Source organism: Lithobates pipiens, unplaced genomic scaffold (assembly GCF_037356315.1).
Source record: "Lithobates pipiens isolate NorthernLeopardFrog02 unplaced genomic scaffold, aLitPip1_a1.2 Scaffold_4, whole genome shotgun sequence".
NCBI lineage: Eukaryota > Metazoa > Chordata > Amphibia > Anura > Ranidae > Lithobates > Lithobates pipiens.
In genome coordinates this window covers 1,923,109-1,947,222 of record NW_027507852.1, presented here as the reverse complement: position 1 = coordinate 1,947,222, position 24,114 = coordinate 1,923,109, and the positions used below count along the sequence as shown (strand labels likewise).

Genomic DNA, 24,114 nt, shown 5'->3' with positions numbered 1-24,114 from the left:
TCATTAAAACAGCCTAGAACAGAAAAGAGACAGGCAGCACATGAGAATATTGTTATATAGGCTATTAAGCCAAAAATACAACACAACACTTCTCACGTTTTGCATGAAGGTCACGCACTTACCATGTATGATGTGTAGTCCGGTGTACCCCCCCGGGAAAGCATCTACCACAATGTGGCATAGCAGAGGGGGCTATTTATAGCTCCCTGTGCCTGGTAGCAGCTGTAGCCCCACATGGAGTTGATTAGACGTCGCTTGGTGTTGCCACAGAGTGACGTCACATGATCGCGCTGCGATTGGCACACCCTAGCCTGACATCAGTTTATTCTAAGTATTGATATGTTAATGCACCTTTGCACAGTGCAGGGGCTCGCCATTGTCTATATGGTGTTAACATTTTTGTTAAGCCGTACATTCATGTTAATTGTGTGTTAATTAATTGTGTTTTTTAATTCTTTCGATATGTATTATTAATTGTTATCAATAAAATATTTTTTTTTTATATATTCTCGTCCATTTTGCCTCTAAAGTCCAATCTAGGGCCATCTTTGGCCCTCTTTTTCTCTAAAATGTACCCCTAAATACAGATGTGGCTTTAGGAGTGGTTTTCTGATTCTTCCAAACTACAACTGCCACTAACCATTTTCCTTAAATAACCAGCATACTAAGCATTGTTTTTTCTTTCAGATGTTTCATCTTGGTTGAGTGTAATATTCATCCTTTCGACAAGTTTTATCCTGATAAACAGCCTTATCTTGGTTTACTTTTTCAATAGACGTAAGTTTAAGGCATTTTTCATGGGTTCCTGGGTACTTCATAGTTCAGCCTTAATTTTTTTGCAGAATTCAGCCACATCCTGTATCAAATATTGTATGTGGCAACCTCACTTAGACTGGTCAAGATGACTGGAGGTGTGGATTATGGTTAACTAGCACACATGTAGACACTGGAGTTGTGGTGTTTAGATAATTTCTCTACTAAAGATTTTATAAAATATTATATACAGTAACAAGATTAAAACCATAGCATCCAGGAATAATCTTTCATTCTGACATCTTTAAATACTACACTTAAAAAAAAAAAAAAAAAAAAGTCTCCCGAGCTCCCTAAGCTCTTCTAACCTAGATGTATCCTAGTTATTTAACCCATCCGACTAAATAATTATTTCTACATGGTGAGAGCGGCCTTTTGCTGTATTTACTAGCTGTACCTATGTAAAAACTCCCCTAGACAATAATTGGACCATACTCATGAATGAATCGGCACATACTTCACTGTAGGAGTAGGGCTTTGTTTATATGTATGAGGGGTTATTGTGCAGAGGAATGATATTCCTGCCCCAAAGATGTGAGCACTTCTGCAACCATCCATCTTCAGATAGCATTTTTTGTGCATGACTTTGCAAGTTTGGAAAGCCTCTGTGGGGCCAAGATAAACAGTCTACAATCAAAAAATTTCATGCATAGGCAATATTATGGTACCAAGATAAAGCAGCCAGCACATAAATTTGTAATACCAAATTAAAAACATAATAAAAAAAGGTTTGCAGCTCTAGAATCCAAAAATTATCTCATACTAAAATAAAATAGATGAGGGATGAACTGATGAAGAATAGTGATAGTTGTATTAAAGTGCAGTATAGTGCAAAAAAACTAAAATAAATAAATATATATATATATATATATATATATATATATATACAGTATCTCACAAAAGTGAGTACACTCCTCACATTTTTGTAATTATTTTATTATATCTTTTCATGTGACAACGCTGAAGAAATTACACTTTGCTACAATGTAAAAAAGTGAGTGTGCAGCTTGTATAACAGTGTAAACTTGCTGTCCCCTCAAAATAACTCAACACACAGCCATTAATGTTTAAACCGCTGGCAACAAAAGTGAGTACACCCCTAACTGAAAATATCCAAATTGGGCCCAAAGTGTCAATATTTTGTGTGGCCACCATTATTTCCAGCACTACCTTTACCCTCTTTTGTATGAAGTTCACCAGAGCTTCACAGGTTGCCAATGAAGTCCTCTTCCACTCCTCCAAGATGACATCACAGAGCTGGTGGATATTAGAGACCTTGCACTCCTCCATCTTCCATTTGAAGATGCCCCACAGATGCTCAATAGGGTTTAGATCTGGAGACATGCTTGGCCAGTCCATCACCTTTAACCTCAGCTTCTTTAGCAAGGCAGTGGTCATCTTGGAGGTGTATTTGGGGTCATTATCATGTTGGAATACTTCCCTGCGGCCCAGTCTCTGAAAGGAGGGGATTGTGCTCTGCTTCAGTATGTCACAGCACATGTTGGCATTCATGGTTCCCTCAATGACTTGTAGCTCCCCAGTGCCGGCAGCACTCATGCAGCCCCAGACTAGGGATGAGCCTAATGTTCGAGTCGAACATAAGTTCGACTCGAACATCGGGTGTTCGTCTGTTCACTGAATAGCGAACAATTTGGGGTGTTCGCTGCAAATTTGAAAGCTGTGGAACACCCTTTAAAAGTCTAAGGGAGAAATCAAAAGTGCTAATTTTAAAGGCTTATATGCTTGGTATTGTCATAAAACGTGTTTGGGGACCTGGGTCCTGCCCCAGGGGACATGTATCAAAGACCCTTCAGGTCTGGTATGGATTTTAAGGGGAACCCCATGCCAAAATTTAAAAAAGAAATGGTGTGGGGGTCCCACCAAAAATCCATACCAGACCCTTATCCAAGCACGCAACCTGGCAGAAAAAGAGGGGGGACGAGAGAGCAAGCCCCCCCTCCTGAACCGTACCAGGCCACATGCCCTCAACATGGGGAGGGTACTTTGGGGTAGCCCCCATGCCATTTTTTTCAATTACTTTTATCTGTATTGCCGAGACCCGACAATTCATTATAGCAGTGAGTAGTTTTACATTTTTTTCCTTTAGAAATGTCATTTTGTGCAGGGAGTGTTCTAAACACGGGAAAAATGCGCCACTTTACAGGTATACTATAGACACCCCCTATGTACGAAATTTAAAGGAATATTTGACTCTTATGCCCTGTACACACGGTTGAACTTTCCGACGGAAAATGTGCAATCGGATCTTGTTGTCGAAAAATCCAATCGTGTGTGGGCTCCATCTGACTTTTTCGGAATTTCCGACACACAGAGTTTCAGAGCAGGATCTAAAAATTTCTGACAACAAAATCCGTTTGTTTAAATTCCAATCATGTGTAGATAATTCTGACGGACAAAGCGCTCAGAATAAATTATGAGACAAACGCTATTGACTACTGCCCTCTTTATAGTCCCATCGTACGTGTTCTACATCACCGTGTTCACAATGATCAGATTTTCCGCCAACTTTGTGCGACCGTGTATGCAGGACAAGTTGGGGCAAAAATCCATCAGAAAAAATCAGACGGATTTTGTTGTCGGAATGTCTGACCGTGTGCATGGGGCATAATTGTTTCACTTTAAGCATTACTAAAATCACTGTTCTCGAAAAAAACTTCCCTTTTTAAAACATTATTGAATTGATACATGTCCCCTGGGGCAGGACCCAGGTCCCCAAACACTTTTTATGAAAATAACTTGCATTCTAACCCTTAAAATTAGCACTTTTGCTTTTTCATGTTCGCGTGCCATAGACTTTAACGGTGTTCGCACGTTCAAACACATTTTTTGTCTGTTCGTATGATCTGCTGCAAACCAAACTGGGGGGTATTTGGCTCATCCCTACCCCAGACCATGACACTCACACCACCATTCTTGACTTTAGACAAGACACACTGGTCTTTGTACTCTTCACCAGGTTGCCACCGCACACGCTTGACAACATCTAAACCAAAAAGTTCATCTTCGTCTTATCAGACCACAGGACAAGGTTCCAGTAATCCCTGTCCATAGTCTGCTTGTCTTTAGTCAACTGTTTGAGGGCTTTATTTTGCATCATCTTTAGAAGAGGCTTCCTTCTGGTATGACAGCCATGCAGACTGTGCACTGACAGGCTGACCCCCAACCCCTTCAACCTCTGCAGCGATCATCCGTCTATTTCCCAAAGACAACCTCTGGATATGACTCTGAGCACGTGCACTCAACATCTTTGGTCGACCATGACGAGGCCTGTTCTGAGGGGAACCTGTCCTGGTAAACTGCTGTATGGTCTTGGCCACCGTGCTGCAGCTCAGTTTCAGTATGTAGAGCAGCAATTCTTTTATTCAGATCCTCAGAACAATCGTTTGAAAATATACTAGTATATGGCCAGTTTTAGGAAAGACAGAGCTCAATCAAGCTTCAATGTTCAGATCCTGCATTCAAAAAAATTAGGGCTGTTACTGATTAAAATTTTCGTGTTCGATTAATTGATTTTTTTAATCGATTAATCGACTAATTTCGATTAATTATAACGCACATACAGATCCAACTACTTTTAGCTGATCTCCTTGCATTGCAACTCTGCATTAGTCAGTGGTAAATGTGGTATACGCTATATACAATCACCCAACACTAGTTAGTTTCCACAATCCATGACTTAACTTCACAGTTCACACAAATACGTTTTACATTCAAACTGTAGCATTAACGTAAGTAATTTTTTTCCCACAGTAGCGTGACAATCCCTCCACCTCCGGTCTAACTAATCACTCTTACCTTATGGCATGGACCTCTCTGCAAACAGGTGGTCATGCAAGCGGGTATCAAAAGGGTTAACACGGACCATAAACTTCTCTCACGTCTCCTTAGATCTCAGCAAGAATGCCAGGTCATGGGTAGAAAGAAAAGATCTAAGTGCTCACCGCTTAAGTATAAGATTTAATTTTCGTGTTCAAACACAAACTACTCACATAAAGATGATAAAAACACAGCATGTAAAGTCGACAATCATGTTAGTTCCGTAGGGCAGCAGCAGATGACGTCATGCGTAGCTCCTCCCCCATATGTGTTACGTTTAATCAGAACTTCGGTTTCACCGGACTCCTCCACCCTTCTGTTCATTAGCAGACTGAGGCACTTGGGAAAGGGGGAGGAGTCCAGTGACGTCGATGTCCGTGACGTCACCAGATCTCCGACGGAACTCCCGAAGACTCGGAATCCGGAGGTGAGTACCGATCAAAAAAATTTTGATTGATCAAAAAACGTAATCGATTAATCGAGGAATTGATCTTAAATTTCCACAGCCCTAAAAAAATATCAAATCAGTATCTTGTACTCGGAAATAGTTCCAAAAACATTGTTTTTCATTCATAGAAAAACAATCTATGAATGAAGGATGGACAGATGAATGAAAGGACCACCTCCTCCTTTCATAAACTGTTGTTCTTCCGTAGATGCTATAATAAAGCTTCTATGAATAGAGGAGGGGGTTGACCGGAGGACAGAAGATTTCAACTAAATCTGCAGCCATCAGCACAGGGGACACATTGCACTGACTGTAGGTAGTGTCCCTTCTGCTGATTTTTTAAAACCTTCTTTTTTTTACTAAACTTAGACTTTAACAAAATCATCCATCATAGCTCCTTAGGTTCTCTGCAGCAATAGAATGTATATAATGGCTTTCTGAAGATCACTCTAAAAACTCCCTGTTTTTACTATGTGGCCAATTCTGGACAGCATAGACTTTGACCATCCTGTGCTAACTTGTAGACATGTGCATTCGTTTTTTTGTTATCGTTTTAACAAACAATAATGAACGTGCAGAATCCAAAAACCTAAAGATCCGACATAATCAAATGCTTTATTTTCATTTGCATTTTGACAGCAGTTTGATATAGATAGGAGATTCAACGTGATGCTAACAATAGCAATCTGTGTCCATCTAACCTGTGGTCGAATGTGCCTAATCTTAGCTCTATTAGTCCATGATTATTCTACATAGAGAGAAAAGATTTGACATAGAGAGAAATGATTCGACATTATAGAGACAATAGCAAAAAGGGCTGAATGTGCCTACCCTAACTCTATTAGTCCAAAATTATTTGACAGAGAAAAGATTCAACATGAAGATTCGACGAAGCAGTCAGCACGAGCAGACATTTATGGTCAAATGCTCCGTCCATAGACTATAGAAGAATTCTAATGTCGGTTGACTAGTAATAATAATTAATAAATATAATTATTACTAGTGTCATACAACATTAGAATTCTACTATAGCTTGTAGGCGGAATATTCAACCGTAAATGTACGATTGCAGCATCGCACAGTTTAGCTGCTCTGTCAAATCTTCTTAGAAAATTCGACAGACACCATGAGCCTTCAATGACAGATTCGACCTTAATTATTTTGAAATTTCAGACGATTGCATTTTTTAACGAAACAAAATAAATAAAAATGAATTTCGGGAGTAACTAAATAAATGTATTTTTCGGACGAAAACGAAATTCCGAAACAAAATATTTCACTGTGCACATGTCTACTAACTTGTTCCCATCTTCATCTCATTAGGTGTTCTCACATTAAAGTGAAAGTCCATGCTAAAACTAAAATCCCTGCATCTATAGACACCAATGATCTAACACTAACCTATCTAGCCCTGTAAAGGAAAAAAATTAGTATACATACCTTTTCTGAAGCCGATCCGACCTGATCTCCAGAGGCGGAAGCTCTGCAGAGGACATGGCCGACAACGGCTATGAAATGAATGGGGAGTGATGTCACACATAAAGTTTCTATGGAGCTTCCATTGTTTCCCGTGTCCTCTGCACCTGCCTACACAGCGAAGCTGCAGCTGACAGCTCAGGGATCTGGTCAGATTGGGTCCAAAAAGGTATGTATACTAATTTTTTTCTTTACAGGGCTAGGTAGGTTAGTGTTAGATCGTTGGTGTCTATAGATGCAGTGATTTTAGTTTTAGCATGGACTTCCAAACACTGGGCTGTAGAATGAAAATTGAAAATTTCTGAACAGAGTATGGCAAATTGTTATAGAAGTCTTAACAAGTATTACGATCATTAGATGAATCAATAAACAACATGTACTGTTTTTTTTCTTTAGGTAAAACAAAGCAAACAGCCGTGTCACATGTAAGTTACATATCTCCAATTTGACCTATATAGTAAAAAAAAGGCCATTGTTGCCATGTATTATGTGAAGATGTTGCTGTGAAGATGCTCCTCAGCTAGTTTCTCATTTTATTGTGCCAGAGACTTTTGGCGCTATATTGCCATCAGGGATATATTTACAAAAAAATTAATCTACAAGGACCACATAATATGTATGTAATACAGCAATTTACCCTAGCTTTATTGAATCCAGAATTCCTCAAATCATGAATATTATTGAGAAGTTGATAATTACTGAAAAATCAAAGACATACACTGATCAGCCATAACATTATGACCATCCACCATTACCCATCGACGCATGGACTCCACTAGACATCTGATGATACACTGTGGTATCTGGCATCAAGCCATCAGTAGTAGATCCTTTAAGTCCTATAAGTTGCAAGGGGGGTCCTCCGTGGCTCTGATTTGTTTTTCCAGCTCATCTCACAGATGCCAGTTTGGACCGAGATTGGGGGAGTTTGAAGGCCAAGTCAACACCTCAAACTCATTGCTATGTTCCTCAAACAATTGTCGAGTGCTTGGACTGCTTTTGGTAGGTCCTGACCACAGCAGGTGCCACAAGAACTGCAATTTTAAAGTTGGTCAGAGCCAGTTGCCAAGCTATTACAATTTGGCTCTTCCAAGATCACTAAAATCCTTATGCTTGCCCATTTTGTCTGCCTTCAGGACGACATATTTACTTGCTGCCTAATGTATGTCACACACTTCCGCCATTATAACAAGATAATCAATGTTATTCACTTTACCTGTCAGTGGTCATAGTGTTATTACTGGTTGGTTAATTAAAATGAATGGTCTGTTGACAAAGAGGCATGCAAGTATTTTACATTATACTGTATACTATATTCTGGCACTGATATTTTTCGAAGCAGGAAGGTAATGTCTTCAGTGGAGAGGATCAGTGCAGTTTAAAGGAAAGATGATTACTGTTATGATTAGGAGAGAGTTAGTGGATGGATTAGTGTTACGGATACCATGAGGGTTAGTGTTAGGGTTACAGAGAAGGTCAGTTTAAGGGTTACAGGTAAGGTTACTGTGAGGATTAGTGCTAGGCTTACAGAGAGCTTTAACATTAAAGTTGGTATGAGGGTTTGCGTTAGTGATACCAGGAAGGTTAGTGGTAGGGTCTTAGGAAAGGCTAGTAAAAGAGTTACAGGGGGGGTTAGTGTAAGGGTTACTGTTAGAGTTAAAGGGATGGTGCAGGGAAGGTTAATGTAAGTGTTAGCAATTAGGTTCACATGTAAGGTTGTGCGAGATTTACTATTGGGGATAAAGAAAAGGTTGGAGAGTTGAAGAGTTAGTGTAAGAATTACATGGAGTGTAGCAAATTATAAGATTATAGGGTGAATAGGAAAGGGTTAGTGTTAGGTACAGGATGGGGGGGGGGGGGGGCGGGGGGTTATGTGGGAATTACTGTTGTCCAATACAGAAAAGATTGGTATTGGACTTACAAAGAGCATTAAAGTGTCATTAAACCCAGACTATGAAAAACTTGCATTATATGCTATGCTGTAGAGTGAAATATACCTGGTTGATCCTACCTTCAGATGTCCCTCCCATATTCTCTGTGTCCCCACTGCAGGCTGTTAACCAGCTGATGTCCTCTACGGAGCATGCTCATATTTCAGTTCCCTTTGAAGCTCTTCATTTCCTCCTTTTTCTTATTTGTGCAGCCAATATCACTATAGAGTCGCACATGTGGGCGTATACACAGTGGTAAATAACATTTTCCCCATCCCTCCTTCTCCATGTCCTTCTATTGCTAAACACTATGGTGGCAGGTAGGGATGAGCTGAACACACCCCGGTTCGGTTCGCACCAGAACCTGCGAACAGGCCGAAAATTTGTGCGAACTTTAGAACCCCATTAAAGTCTATGGGACTTGAATGTTCAAAATCAAAAGTGCTAATTTTAAAGGCTAATATGCAAGTTATTGTCCTAAAAAGGGTTTGGGGACCCAGCTCCTGCCTCAGGGGACATGTATCAATTCCAAAAAAAGTTTTTAAAACGGCCATTTTTCGGGAGCACTGATTTTAATGATGCTTAAAGTGAAAAAAAGGTGAAATATTCCTTTAAATATCGTGCCTGGGGGGTGTCTATAGTATGCCTGTGAAGTGGCACGTGTTTCCCGTGTTTAGAACAGTCCCTGCACAAAATGACATTTTTAATGGAAAAAAGTCATTTAAAACTGCTTGCAGTTTTAATGTAATGTCTGGTTCCGGCAATATGGATGAAAATTATTGAGAAAAATGGCATGGGTAGCCCCCCTGCCTATTATCAGCCCCTTTGGGTCTTGTATGGCTATTAAGGGGAACCCTGTCCCCAAATGTAAAAAAGGAAAGGCGTGGGGCCCCCCAGGCTCTATATACTCAGAACAGCAGTATACAGGCGATGCAAACAAGACAGGGACTGTGTAGGTTTGTTGTGTTAAGTAGAATCTGTTTTTTATTTTGAACTAGTACATATTTAAAGTGTAGCTCCAGTGAAAAAAATAATTTTTAAGCTTTTTGGAAAACATAGGGAAGGGTTATCACCCCTGTATAATTTTTTTGGCCGTCCATCTTTTTTCATCTCCCTTCCTGTTGTCTCCTTCCGTTTGCAAGTAGGAGACGTTTGTAAGTTGGATGTTTGAAATAGGGGCCTGCCCTATATGCTCTGCAGAAATTATAACCCCTCAAAGTTACACTTGGTGGGAGCTGGAACGCCCTGCTTTGAACTATTATATCAAGAATTGTAATTACATGCCATTGCTACAACAGTGGTAGAAAAAAACCACCAGGGCCTTAGGCCTGGTGCGACAACACTGCAACACCTCACAGAAACTCTAGTTGGAGAGCAGGAATGAGCCCTGCTGCAAAGTATTGCATCAAAATATTGTAATTACATGCCCCTGTTAAACAGGGGCTGAAAAATTGGGCCTTAGCCACTGGTGCTGGTGCCACAACACTGCAACCACTCACAAATATTGTAGTTGAGTGCAGCAACAAACCCTCCTGCAAAATATTGCATCAAAAATTGTAATTACACGCCCCTGTTAAACAGGGGCTGAAAAATTGGGCCTTAGGCACTGGTTCCATGACACTGAAACCCCTCACAGATACTCTAGTTTGAGTGCAGCAATGAGCCTTGCTGCAAAGTATTGCATCAAAAATTGTAATCACATGCCCCTGTTAAACAGGGGCTGAAAAATTGGGCCTTAGCCACTGGTGGCGCCGCCCAGAACCAAAAATGTTCTTCCAAGCTATCAGCAGGATCATTGGCGAGGAAGAGGATAGTCAGTCAGCATCAGCATAGGCAGTCTTGATATTTCCCCAAAAAATTATTCGGTTACATCAGCTTCAGGTGCTTGGTAGCTGGTGGTGATCCAAGACTGATTCATCTTTATGAAGTTCAGTCGATCAACCGAGTCAGTGGACAGGCACACCCTGTGATCGTTTACAAAGCCTCCAGCAGCACTGAATGTGCATTCTGAAAGAATGCTGGATGCAGGACAGGCCAGTAGCTCAATTGCATACTGTGCAAGCGCTGGCCAGTGATCCATCCTCAAGAACCAATAACCCAGAGGATTTTTGGTGGGAAAGGTGTCCAAGTATGATCTTGCCCCTAGGTATTCCTGCACCATGTAAATCAGACGCTGGCGATGGTTGCTGGAACCGATCATACCATGGGGCTGCGGACTAAAAAATTATCTGAACGCATTGGTCAGATAGCCACCTTCTCCACCGCTCCTTCTGTGACTGACCGAAGCCTCAGCAACACGTTGTCCAGGACTAGGAATTTGTAACCTCCCAGTCTCTGGGAACGCATTGCACAGACCTTTCTGCAAGGCCTCCCGGAGATATCTCATCCTCTGCGATGGCAAGATAAGGTCTGCAACCTTTCTCTTGGACCGTGGATCAAGGAGAGTTGCCAGCCAGTAATGATCCCTCTCCTTGTTCCGCAGAAGACGAGGATCCTTCTACAGGCTTTGCAGGATCAGGGAGGCCATGCAGCGTAAGTTAGCTGAGACATTCGGTCCAGAGTCTTCTGGGTCACTAAGGACAACATGATCCGCAGCTACCTCCTCCCAGGCATGTACAAGTCCACGGGTTTCTTGGGAATGTAAATCATCCCTAAAAGACTGCTGCTGATGCTGAGTGCCAGGCTCCACCTCCATGATGACACAATCCTCCTCCTCCTCCTCTTCCTGTGTGATCGGCAGGCCAGTAGGAAATCTGTCTGGATAAAGGGGGCCTTGAGAGGCAAGGAAGTCCCCCTCTTCCTGCCTCTGTTCTGCCTCAAGTGCCCTGTCCATTATTTCATGCAGTGTGTGCTCCAACAGGTGGACAAGAGGTACAGTGTCACTGATGCATGCACTGTCACTGCTCACCATCCTTGTGGCCTCCTCAAATGGTGACAGGACAGTGCATGCATCCCTGATCATGGCCCACCGGCGTGGGGAAAAAAAACGAGCTCCCCTGACCCTGTCCTGGTGCCGTAGTCGCACAGGTACTCATTGATGGCCCTCTGCTGCATGTGCAGCTGCTGCAGCATGGCCAACATTGAGTTCCATGTGGTGGGCATGTCACAGATTAGGCGGTTCTTGGGCAGGTTCAATTACTTTTGGAGCTCAGCCAGCCGAGCACTGGCATTATATGACTGGAGGAAATGCACACAGACTTTCCTGGCCTGCCTCAGGACATTCTGTAAGCCCGGGTTCCTGACCAAGAACCACTGCACCACCAGGTTAAGGACGTGAGCCACACAGGGCACATGGGTCAATTGTCCCTGTCGGAGGGTGAAGAGGAGGTTGGTGCCATTGTCGCAAACCACCATTCGTGGCTTAAGTTGGCGTGGCGTCAACCACCTCTCAGCCTGCCCCTGCAGAGCTGACAGAATATCTGCCCCAGTGTGGCTCTTGTCCCCCAAGAACACCAGCGCAAGCACGGCATGGCATCTTTTTGCCATCATACTTGCGTAGCCCCTTGAACGCCTATGGAGCACCGCTGGTTCCTAGGACAAAGTACAAGAAGAGGCCATGGAGGAAGAAGAGGAGGAGGGGGTGGAGGAGAGAGGTGTGTCACAACCAGTAGTAGCATTTTGGAGGCGTGGTGGTGGGAACAACCTCCAACACTACTGTACCTTGTCCTGCATCCTTGTCACCGAATGCGCCGTGAAAGATAGGTAACGTCCCTATCCATGCCTGCTGGACCAGCGGTAATATGCACCTTACCACTAACCTCCCTGTCCAGCAAGACATGGACATTGCCTTCCACATGCCGGTAGAGAGACAGAATCGCCTTCCTTGAGAAAAAGTGGCATTTGGGAACCTGCCACTGGGGAAATTCATGGAAGGGGGCCGAGTCTACCAACTGAAAAGGCAGCAGTTGAAGTGCTAGCAATTTAGCCAAGCTAGCATTCAACCGCTGGGCATGTGGGTGGCTGGGAGTGAACTTCTTTCGACGGTCCAGCAGATGGGGCAGGGAAATTTGCCTGCTACAATTGGACAGCGGTGTACTGCTAGCAGAGTGCCCACAAGTACTTGGCTGTGACACACCTAACTCTACACCTTCATTCCTCTCAGTGCAGGTTTCAGAAAGGACTGAAGGTATAGTGGGGTTGGAGATCCCAGCTGATGAGGAGCAAGGAGAAGTCCGCTTTGTTCTTTGGTGTGGGTCTTTAAGGTACGCTTGCCAACGAACTGCATGGCAGGTCAACATATGTCTGGTCAAGCATGTGGTGCCCAAGTGGCTGATGTTTTGGCCACACGAGATACACTTGAGATATATGTTGCAAATAGCAGTGGTGCAATCTGATGCACTCGTCTCAAAAAAGGCCCACACCAAAGAACTTTTGGAATAACGCGCAGAGGCAGCGCCCTGCACAGGCGGAGCTCTGTGATTCAGTCAGTGTGCTGCCCTTAAGCTGGCCCCTGGAGGGTATCCTGTCTCATTGGAGATGTGCCTCCTCCTCCTCCTCCTCTCTCCTATCAGGCACCCACGTAGAGTCAGTGACCTCATCATGCCTGCCTGTGGTATAGGATCTGAAGAACACCAGCAATTGGGGTAGCTTTAGGTGCACACTGTGCAGATGACACAGTACACCGACTGTAATTACTGGAGCTGCCTGCGTTATAGGATCAGCAGAACACCAGCAATTGGGGTAACTTTAGGTGCATACTGTACAGATGAAAGAATACACCAACTGTAATTACTGGAGCTGCCTGCTGTATAGGATCAGCAGAACACTAGCAATTAAGGTAGCTTTAGGTGCACACTGTGCAGATGACACAGTACACCGGCTGTAATTACTGGAGCTGCCTTCGGTATAGGATGAACAGAACAACAGCAATTGGGGTAGCTTTAGGTGCACACTGTGCAGATGACACAGTACACTGACTGTAATTACTGCAGCTGCCTGCCTGTGGTATAGGATCTGAAGAAAACCAGCAATTGGGGTAGTTACAGGTGTACACTGTGCAGGTGGCACAATACACTGACTTTAACTGCTGCAGCTGCCTGTGTGTCATGGAGATCCTGCCAGAAATCTGTGCCCCAGGTCCTCTGGCTCGCGCCTGCGCGTGACCACACGTGCGCCCATGTGCAGGAGCGCGCGTGTGAGCGCGTGCGTACACCCCTGTTGGCGCCAGACAGGCTATTTAAGCCTGTCTGCCACAGACGGTCCCCGCTGTCTGCTCTACAGCGTTGTGTGCCTGAGAACCTGATCCAAAGTACTTACCTGTGATTTAGACCCAGCTTGTCTGTGACCTACCTGTTATCTGCCTGCACCCGACCCCGACCTGTCTGTGACTACTCTCCTGCCTGCTCCCTTGTACCTTGCTGCCAGCCCGATACCTGACCATTGGCCTGTCTGAGACTACTCTTCTGCCTGATCCCTTGTACCTCGCTTCCAGCCTGATACCTGACCCGGCCTGTTTGACGGACCTATCTGCTAAGCTGATCCAGTTTGCTGAGCTGATCCCATCTGCTAAGGTGATCCAGTTTGCTGAGCTGATTCCATCTGCTGAAGTGATCCAGTTTGCTGAGCTGATCCCATCTGCTAAGCTGATCCAGTTTGCTGAGCTGATCCCATATGCTAAGCTGATCCAGTTTGTTAAGTTGATCCTGTCTGCCAAGCTGTTCCCGGTCTGCGGAGCTGAACCAGTCTGTTCATCCCTTCCGGTCTGTTGATCCTGCCATGCACCCGTGCCCCTCCTTACTCCTGTATCCCCTGTTACCTTACCAGGGAACCGGTAGTGGGAGCCGTAAGGGAGGCTTCCCTCTGCAATTCAGGCTCAAAACCACTAGGTACGTGACAGTAGCAGACAGCCATTTCTGAGCCCGAGTGGGGAGCCTCGGCTATGAAAGAACTGTGTCAACACCTGGCAGGACTTACCAAGGCAGTTAAGAATCTCCAGCAAGGCTACACCCGGGTGGAAGAATGGGTACTCGCCCTATCCAACCCCTCCGGTACCCTGGGAGCCCCTCATCCATCAGCTCCTTCAGCTGAAGCAAGACCGGCACCTACAGTTGTGATGCTCCCTCCGGAACCTAGAGTTCCTACACCTGAGCAATTCTCCGGGGACCGCAGCAGCTTCAGGGCCTTCCGCAACTCCTGCGAATTGTATTTTGCCCTTCAACCATGGACCTTTTCTTTGGAAGCCACCAAGGTGGGCTTTGTGGTGTCCTTACTTACCAGGGACCCCCATACTTGGGCTCGCCGCCTCTTAGAACAGAAGGATGCAGCCTTAACCAATATCACCACCTTCTTTGATGCAATGGCTTAATTGTACGAAGACCCTCAACTTTCAGCGACTGCAGAAACCGCCTTGCGGACCCTCCAGCAGGGACGAAGAGCGATAGAGGACTATGTGGCTGAGTTCAGGCGATGGAGTGCGGCTACGAACTGGAATGACGCTGCCCTTCGCCATCAGTTCCGCATGGGACTCTCTGATTCCCTAAAAGACAAACTCGCTAGAGTCGGTGTTCCACAGACTTTAAATGCGCTGATCGACTTAGCTATACAGAGGGCCACGGGTTTCTCTCGTCCAACCTGGATGCTTCCAAGAGTTCCAAGCCATCTGCACCCAGCACCAGCTGCCTGACCAGCATCCACTTCTGACGCACCTGAGCCCATGCAACTTGGGGTCTTGCGGCCGTCTCTTACCCCTGAAGAACGTCAACGATGTCGGAATAATAATCTGTGTCTCTATTGTGGGGAATCTGGACATTATGTCAGGAACTGCCCTATAAAGCTCCATAAGTGCCCATCTATGCCTTCTGGTTACACAGATCCTCTAACCAAGATTTCATCTCACCTTGCCCTTTCGGTCTCCTTTCAGCTCCCAGGAAAGACTTTACAGACACCCACCATTATTGATTCCGGGGCATGCAGCTGTTTTATAGATTCATCTTTTGCTGCCAAACACCAGATCCCCCTCCTGCCTAAGACCCATGGACTCTCTGTTCATCTGGCCGACGGGTCTGCTATAAAATCTGGCCCTGTAGTTCAAGAGACTGCCCCACTACCTGCTGTTATCTCCGGTTCTCACCGAGAATTCCTTCATATGGACATAATTTCCTCTCCACTCTTTCCCGTAATACTTGGTATGCCATGGCTGCAGGCCCACAATCCTGCCATAAACTGGGCCACGGGGGAAATTACTTTCTCTTCACCTTACTGCCAGAAGTTCTGTGGTTCTCCCGACCCTCTGAGACCATCCACCTCGTTATGTCTATACTCGGAAGTCGAATTACGTCAGGCCATTCCTGAAGCTTATCATGAGTTCCCCGACGTGTTCAATAAACAAAAGGCAGAGGTGCTTCCACCCCACCGAGCCTATGACTGCCCCATTGAACTGCTCCCTGGAGGATTATTCCCCTGACAGAGGTAGAGCAAGGGAAGCTAAAAGAATATATCGATGAAAACCTGAAGAAAGGGTTCATTCGCCCGTATCCCAGGAGTCCTTGTGCATCGTCTAGTGATGAAATCTCATGTTATTTCCAGACCGGAAATGATGCACATGGGAGTACCTGGATGTCAAGATTGACAGGTTGCTATAGCAATGTGGCAGGTACTTCCGCCAATGCTGCAATTGCTATGGCAACCTGTTGGGAAGAGAGAGAGAGCCGCTCAGTGACTTTACTGTGCAGGTGTGAGTTTAGGAGGTGCATGCTGGGTAGCCAACTGCACCTAATCCCGGAATTGGATAGCAGAGGGCTTTAGATGCCCACAGTGGACCTGGACTCTGCCGACTTCCGAGATTTAGGTATTTATTTTTTTTAAACATAAATTAAAAGGAATACACTATAAATACTAGCTAAATGTTGCAGATAAAGTGGAACAAATTACCGCGGTGTATTAAAAAAAAGTTTGACTTGGGGGACTAGAACTCTGCTTTAAGGCAGAACATCAATTTCTGTGTTGGTAGTTCTTCACTGAAAAGCGCAACCAGTCATGATTTGGTGCTTAAGCATATTGTACTGATTCATGAAAAAAGTTCAAATAGCTGTTCACTGTCCATCTTTTGTGACCAATTCCTTCTTTGCTCCTTGGTGTTTTTTTCTTTTTAGTTCTAAAGACCGGTCTGATAAAAGAGTACTAATTAGCCATCAAAAGTATTTAGAATGCAGAAAAACTTGTGGTGATGAAAACTTCAGTTTGTTTATCTCTTATATCTTTACCATAGCACCCAGATGTCCCTCATTTGGTGGAACTGCCCATCTTTAAGACCAAATCTCTCTGACCCTGGTGCAGCCACAGCTGTCCATCTTTTTGGTCTGAAGTGTGCATCGCTATAAAAAAAGTACTATTTTTATTAGCAAAGAATTATGCTACATCAAACTACTAAACTTTTTATTCAACCTCTACATTAATGCATGTGTTATTTTGATAAGCCAGTATAAAGGAAAAAAAAGAGATAAAAAATGCACAGGTTTAGCCAATCATTTTATGCATATTAGGTCTTGGTGGTCTGTGTACCCTGGACAGTGGCAGACAGTGTTCATTTCGTCAATGAAAAGATTTTCATCAAAATTTTCATCAATGGCTATTTTACAGTGAAGAAAACTAAAAGAAAAGTACATTCCATTTTCGTCCACTGATGAAAACTATGACAAAAAAATTCAGTTTTTGTTAACGAACAAAAACAAAACAAAAATGTGAGGGGGGATGTTTACCCTTTCGGCTAAAGTTTCGGTTTCCGCGGAGCTCCCCTGTATAGAGCCTCTGAGTGCTTCTGCTCCCAGTAAGCAAGAAAGCCTGTAGCCTGCTTTCTACTTAGCAGGTAGCACTGTGCAGCATTACAGACCTCCTCAGACGACCATCCATAGCAGCACTGTGCATTGTAGGCCTCCTGACAAAAGTCCAAACTCATGACCAGCCAGAGCAGAGTATTGCGAGTGTGTGCATTACAGGCCTCCCCTCAGCCCACTGCCCAGAGCACTATGTGCATTACAGGCCTCCTCTGACCATCGGCATCCAGAGCACTGTGCATTACAGGCTTCCCCTCAGACCACCATCCAGAGCACTGTGCAGCATTACAGGCCTCCCCTCAAACCACCATCCAGAGCACTATGCAGCATTACAGGCCTCTCAGACCACCATCCAGAGCATTGTGTGCATTGCAAGCCTCCTCAGACCACTGTCCAGAACAATGAGCATTAAAGGCCTCCCCTCAGACCACCATCAAGAGCACTGTGCAGAATTACAGGCCTCTCAGACTACCGTCCCAGAGCACTGTGCAGAGTTACAGGCCTCCTTAGACCACCAACAAGAGCACTGTGTGCAATGCATTACAGACCTCCTCTTCAGACTGTCCATGTCCAGAGCACTGTGTGTATTACAGTCCTCCTCAGACCACCATCCAGAACACTGTGTGCATTACAGTCCTCCTCAGACCACCATCCAGAGCACTGAGCAGCATTACAGGCTTCCTCAGACCACCGTCCAGAGCACTTTGAGCATTGCAAGCCTCCTCAGACCGCTGTCCAGAACAATGAGCATTAAAGGACTCCCCTCAGACCACCAAGAACACTGTGCAGTATAACAGGCTTCCTCAGACCACCGTCCAGAGCACTGTGCAGATTACAGGCCTCCTCAGAACAACGTTCAGAGCATTATGCAGCATTACAGGCCTCCTCAGACAGACTACCATCCAGAGCACTGTGCAGTATTACAGGCCTCCTCAGACCATCCAGAGTGAATAAATCTATACCTGTGAGTTTGTTCAAACCTTAATACCATAATAACATGATATTAGATTTTTTTACACCAGGAGTATGAGTTTGAAAATTCTATAGAAATGCTTAAAAAGTGGATGTAAACTCTCGCATATACCCAGTGAAGTGAACAGCCTCAGCTGATACACAGAGATGAAACAAATATCCCTACATAAGTTTTGCATGTATATCTGCTGTCTTCAGCTTTATATACTGTTTAGTTCAGATTGTGTAAGATTTTCTCTTCCTGTTTAGCACTGAGTGTGAAGTCTGGGCACACAGCCAAGATAAATAGGTAGAGACACTCAGAGCTGTTCTGTGAATAGTTTAGATGTCTGCTAATCTATTTATAGCAACCTCGCCGACACAAATTTCATCTGGTTTTATCTCCTGTGACGGAGATCTTGTCAAAGGTTATCATGCTGATAACAGAAAACGGAGCAGGAGAAAGCCACGGGACTTAGTGCTTTGAAGAGAGATAAGAAAACATTGCAGAGGTATGTGCCCCGCTCAAATTTCCTGAATCGGGTTTACATCCACTTTAATTAATGCATTAAAATTTAACTAAACACATTTGATTTTAGTTGACTAAAATTTTTTTATTTGAATAAAATGTACTGGAGATTTTATTCAACTAAAATACGACTAAAGCAAAAACAATTGCAAATGACTAAAATGGGACTAAAACTAAAATGGCATTTTAGTCAAAAGACTATAACTAAATCAAAATTTGGTGCCAAAACTAGCACTGTGGTGGCAGAGATGAGTCTTTTGCCTACATATTGGGGGTTAATTACTAAAACGGGAAAGTGCAAAATCTGGTGCAGCTCTGCACAGAAACCAGCTTCCAGCTTTAAGCCCCTGTTCACATCAGCGTGTTTTGGCATGCGATTTGACAGGTCAAATTGCATGTAAAATCTGAGCCTATTGCTGGAAATAGGAGCGTCCCAATTGGTGCAACGCCGACTTCGTGGCACCACAACGATTTCCAAAAGTAGTTCCTTCACTACTTTTGGTGACTTCTGGGGCAATTTCAATAGGCATCTGTACAAAAACCTACACAGATGTCTTTCAAGTCACCCCCGAAGTCGGACTGAAATGCAGCTTTGAAATCGTATGAGTTCAGATGAACTTCAAAGTCATGCTCAGTGTGAACGAAGGCTTATTGTCAAAGCTTAATTGAACAAAATAAAGTTAGAAGTTGATTGGCTACCATGCGCAGCTGCACCGTATTCTGACGCACCAGTTTTAGTAAATCTCCCTCACTGTGTGTTAATGGATGCTTCATAAACTTAGTAGGTATACTTTCCATGACATGTGGAAAGAATGCGTTTTAGTTAAATACTTTGAACTAAAAGGTGTCCCTCTTTCACATTTCAGAAAGTTGGTTGGTATGATTTTAGTAGTTTTCTAGACAATGCATACTTTCAGCAGTATTGTTACACACATTTCCCACAATGTGTTTTTTTAGATACTCCTAGCGTAGTAGTCCAGTAGTGTAATGTCCTGGTCTGGGCTTTGTACATATGACTCTTCAGCCTTTTCCTTGCTCTGTGATTGAGACTTCAACACATTTGCTAGTCTTGCATCTAGTAGAGGAGGGATGTACTGAAGACGTACTGTATCTCACAAGTGGATCATACTGGGGTTTTAAACAGAAAGTAAAAACTGAAAGTATTGCAATTTGTTTAACCACTTCCCGACCAGCGCACGACGATGTACGTCGACAGAATGGCACGGGCAGGCATATTGGCGTACATGTACGTCCAATATTCGTTGCCGCCGTGCCATCGGGAGCGCGCCGCCGGCGGCGCGCTCCCGCGCTGGTCGGGACCCCCGTGAGTCCGGTCGCGGGACCCGCGGACTCGATCGCCGCGGGCATCCCCGCGATCGTCTCACGGAGCGGCCGAATGGAGGAAATGCTGTATAAACAACATTTTTCCATTCTGCCTAGCAACTAGTGACGCTGATCTCTGCTCCATGTGATTGGAGCAGAGATCAGTGTACACTAAATGAAAGCCCAACCCCCCCACAGTTAGTAACACACCCCTAGGAACACTTAACCCCTACACTGCCACCCACTGGTTAACCCTTTCACTGCCAGTGTCATTTACACAGGAATCACTGCATTTATATAGCAGTGATTATTGTATAAATGACAATGGTCCCAAAAATGTGTCAAAAATGTCCGATGGGTCCCCGACAATGTCGCAGTCACAATAAAAATCGCAGATCGCCGCCATTACTAGTAAAAAAAATAATAATAAATAATAAAAATGCTATAAAACTATCCCTATTTTGTAAACGCTATAACTTTTGCGCAAACCAATCAATAATCGCTTATTGCGATTTTTTTTACCAAAAATATGTAGAAGAATACGTATCGGCCTAAATTGAGGGAAAAAATTTTTTTTTTATATATTTTTGGGGGATATTTATTATAACAAAAAGTTAAAAATAATGCGTTTTTTTGTTTATAGCGCAAAAAATAAAAAACGCAGGGGTGATCAAATACCACCAAAAGAAAGCTCTATTTGTGGGAAAAAAAGGACGTCAATTTTGTTTGGGAGCCACGTCGCACGACCGCGCAATTGTCAGTTAAAGCGACGCAGTGCCGAATCGCAAAAAGTGGTCTGGTCTTTGACCAGCAAATTGGTCCGGTCTGAAAGTGGTTAATAAGCCTTCCCTATGTAGATTTACTGAACCCATTGAATGAACTTTTCAACCAAAGATCAAAAATATAATTCATTTGTTTTTTATTTTAGGTTTCTGAGCATATAGATAATACCACTGAACTACAGGATGCTCAAGCACTTCCAGATGCCCCCTTCATACCAGGGGACAGAGAAGACCTAGAGGAAAGTCATTTGTACTCTGAAATCGATCAAACTCCAACAGTTCTACCTCAGTCCTCACTTATTTCATTATACACAACTGAAAAGAAAATTGACTTGATACCAGTGATTTACAAGACAGACTTGTCTCATCACACTGGCTGATTCATGAAAACTGCAGGAAAGGGAAACATTTCTTTACCCAACTTTTGAATGTACCAGAAAGATGAGCATTACAGAGTAGTCATGATAAATGTTATAGTATTCTTTTCAACTTTTTTTTTTCTTTTTTTTTTTTCAAATATTTTTTATTGAAATTGGTTTTCGGTTTGCAACAAGACTAAAAAATACAACACATTCCCACTAGACATAAGGAAAAAAAAAATTGACTTCCAGATTATACTTTCACTGTTATTTAAGACCTTTTAAAATACCTGTAGATTAACAACAATTACATTCTTCATGTATAAAGTTGGTAGCAATATAAAACAAACAAATGTATTCAATTTACCAACTACAGCATGATGGCAAATTTTGCCATTAACATTGAAAATATGACTGAATCATGCCAAAAAACTGTCTTTTATTTAAGGACAGCAATCACATGAAGCCATTCATTATCACATAGGTTTTTTGGGTTCTTTTTAAATAGTAATGGTAACAGAAATCACCCAAATGGCCCTGATCAAAAGTTGACATACTCTGGAATATTTGGAATGTTTGGCCTTGGTACAGACACAGAAGGTGGCACACACGGGCTAGCATGGCAATTAAAGGTTAATTCCCCACATTTGTGGCTTTTTAAATCACAATTAATATCTGTGTATAAATAGTCAATGAGTTTGTTGCTCTCACATGGATTGACTAAGCAGGCTAGACACTGAGCCATGAGGAGGTAGAAAAGAACAGTCAAAAGACCCACTTAACAAGGTAATGAAACTTTACAAAGATGGAAAAGGATATAAAAAGATATCCAAAGCCTTGAATATCTCAGTCAGTACTGTTTAATCACTTAATAACAATTGGAAAATATGAGGATCTCTTATAACCTAGCCAAGGTCAGGTAGACAAGTGTGTCTACAGTCAAGCATGATGGTGGGAGTGTCATGGTCTGGGGATGCATGAGTGCTGTCAGCACTGGGGAGCTACAGTTCATTAAAGGAACCATGAATGCCAACATGTACTGTGATATACTGAAGCAGAGCATGATCTCCTCCCTTCAGAGACTGGGCCGCAGGGCAGTATTTCAACATAATAACGACCCCAAACACACCTCTAAGATGACCACTGCCTTGCTAAAAAGCTGAGGGTAAAGGTGATGGACTGGCCAAGCATGTCTCCAGACCTAAACCCTATTGTTGGGCATCCTCAAATAAGGGGCAACCTGTGAAACTCTGGGGAACTCCATGCCCAAGAGGGTTAAAGCAGTGCTGGAAAATAATGGGGGCCACACAAAATATTGACACTTTGGGCCTAATTTGGACATTTTCACTTAGGTGTGTACTCACTTTTGTTGCCAGCGGTTTAGACATTAATGGCTGTGTGTTGAGTTATTTTGAGGGGACAGCAAATTTACACACGGTCAAACTTTCCGATAGAAAATGTGCAATTAGATCGCGTTGTCGGAAAATCCGATCGTGTGTGGGCTCCATCGGACTTTTTCCGTCGGAATTTCCGACACACAAAGTTTGAGAGCTGGATCTAAAATTTTCCGACAACAAAATTTGATCGTTTAAATTCCGATTGTGTGTAGACAATTCCGATGGACAAAGTGCCACGCATGCTCAGAATGAATTATGAGATGAAAGCTATTGGCTACTGGCCCGTTTATAATCCCGTCGTACATGTTCTAAGTCACCGTGTTCAGAACGATCGGATTTTCCGACAACTTCATGCGACCATGTGTATGCAAGACAAGTTTTGTCGTTGGAAAGTCCAACCGTGTGTACAGCGCATTATACAAGCTATACACTCACTACTTTACATTGTAGCAAAGTGTAAATTCTTCAGTGTTGTCACATGAAAAGATATAATAAAATATTTACAAAAATGTGAGGGGTGTACTCACTTTTGTGAGATACTATATATCCCTGATAAGTCCATGTTTAGAGCATCTTATAGTTACTACCATAGTTAAACTTAAGAAAGGATTATATTTTACTAGAAAAGTCGCTACCTGACTCTACAGAACATGCCGCAGCTGCAAGTACTGAACAAAACTATTTGTTAGACAGCTGGCATTTCTCTGCCAGTTTATTAAAGAGGAAGTAAACCCTGATGGTTTTTACTTCCTCTTTATTTCCCTGCACAGGTAAAGCATAATGGGCTACTATGCATCGCATAGTAGCCCATTATGTGTCACTTACCTGAAAGCGAAGCCTGCAATGTCACCGCTGTCCCCACTAGCAGCGAATGTGCATCTTCACCCCTCTTCCTTCCGCCGCAAACTCTTGTTCTTGGACTGGCCGAAGTCACGTGACATCACTCCTGCGCATGCGCATGTGCGTGGGAGCCATCAGTCACAGCATGACCCCCTTTAGAAATGTCACGATCTGCCCTTTCTAAAGTGCGCATGCGCTGTAGACATCGGCGCACGGCTTTATTGTAAATATCTCCTAAACCGTGCAGGTTTAGGAGATATTTCCAGAACCTATAGGTAAGCCTTAATATAGTATAATTACCTGTAGGCAAAAGTGGTTGTACAGGGTGTACAACCACTTTAAATGGTTGTAGAACCTCATTATCAAAAAGCTGATGAAGAAGCACAATGTCGGCCCTTTTTCCAAAGTAATAATAATAGTAATAATCGCAGGTTATTCCATATTTGCATATATTGAGTATATCCCTCATGAGAGGTATATTATTGGACAGTAGTCAAAACTTTATGAATCAAATGAAATGTGGGAAAGCAACGTTTACTATAAAAATGATGAGCTACCAGTGGTGGCCTATTCATAGGGGGCGCATGGGCACGGCCCCCTCAAGGCTAGTCACCATTAAATTTTTTTTTTAAAAAGGTCCTTTAAAAAAAAAAGTCC

General features: G+C 43.4%; 1 protein-coding gene across 2 annotated transcripts in view; it reads left to right on the top strand.

The window, feature by feature from the left end:
* Positions 1 to 23,126, top strand: part of LOC143956691 (uncharacterized) — a 138,056-nt gene extending 114,930 nt beyond the window's left edge. For both annotated transcript variants that reach the window (XM_077466889.1, XM_077466888.1), the window contains 3 exons: positions 688 to 777; positions 6,971 to 6,999; positions 21,008 to 23,126. In XM_077466889.1, coding sequence (XP_077323015.1) covers positions 688 to 777; positions 6,971 to 6,999; positions 21,008 to 21,241 — 353 coding nt within the window. In that variant the 3' untranslated portion in view covers positions 21,242 to 23,126. The remainder of the gene's footprint in view (positions 1 to 687; positions 778 to 6,970; positions 7,000 to 21,007) is intronic.
* Positions 23,127 to 24,114: the final 988 nt, after the last annotated feature.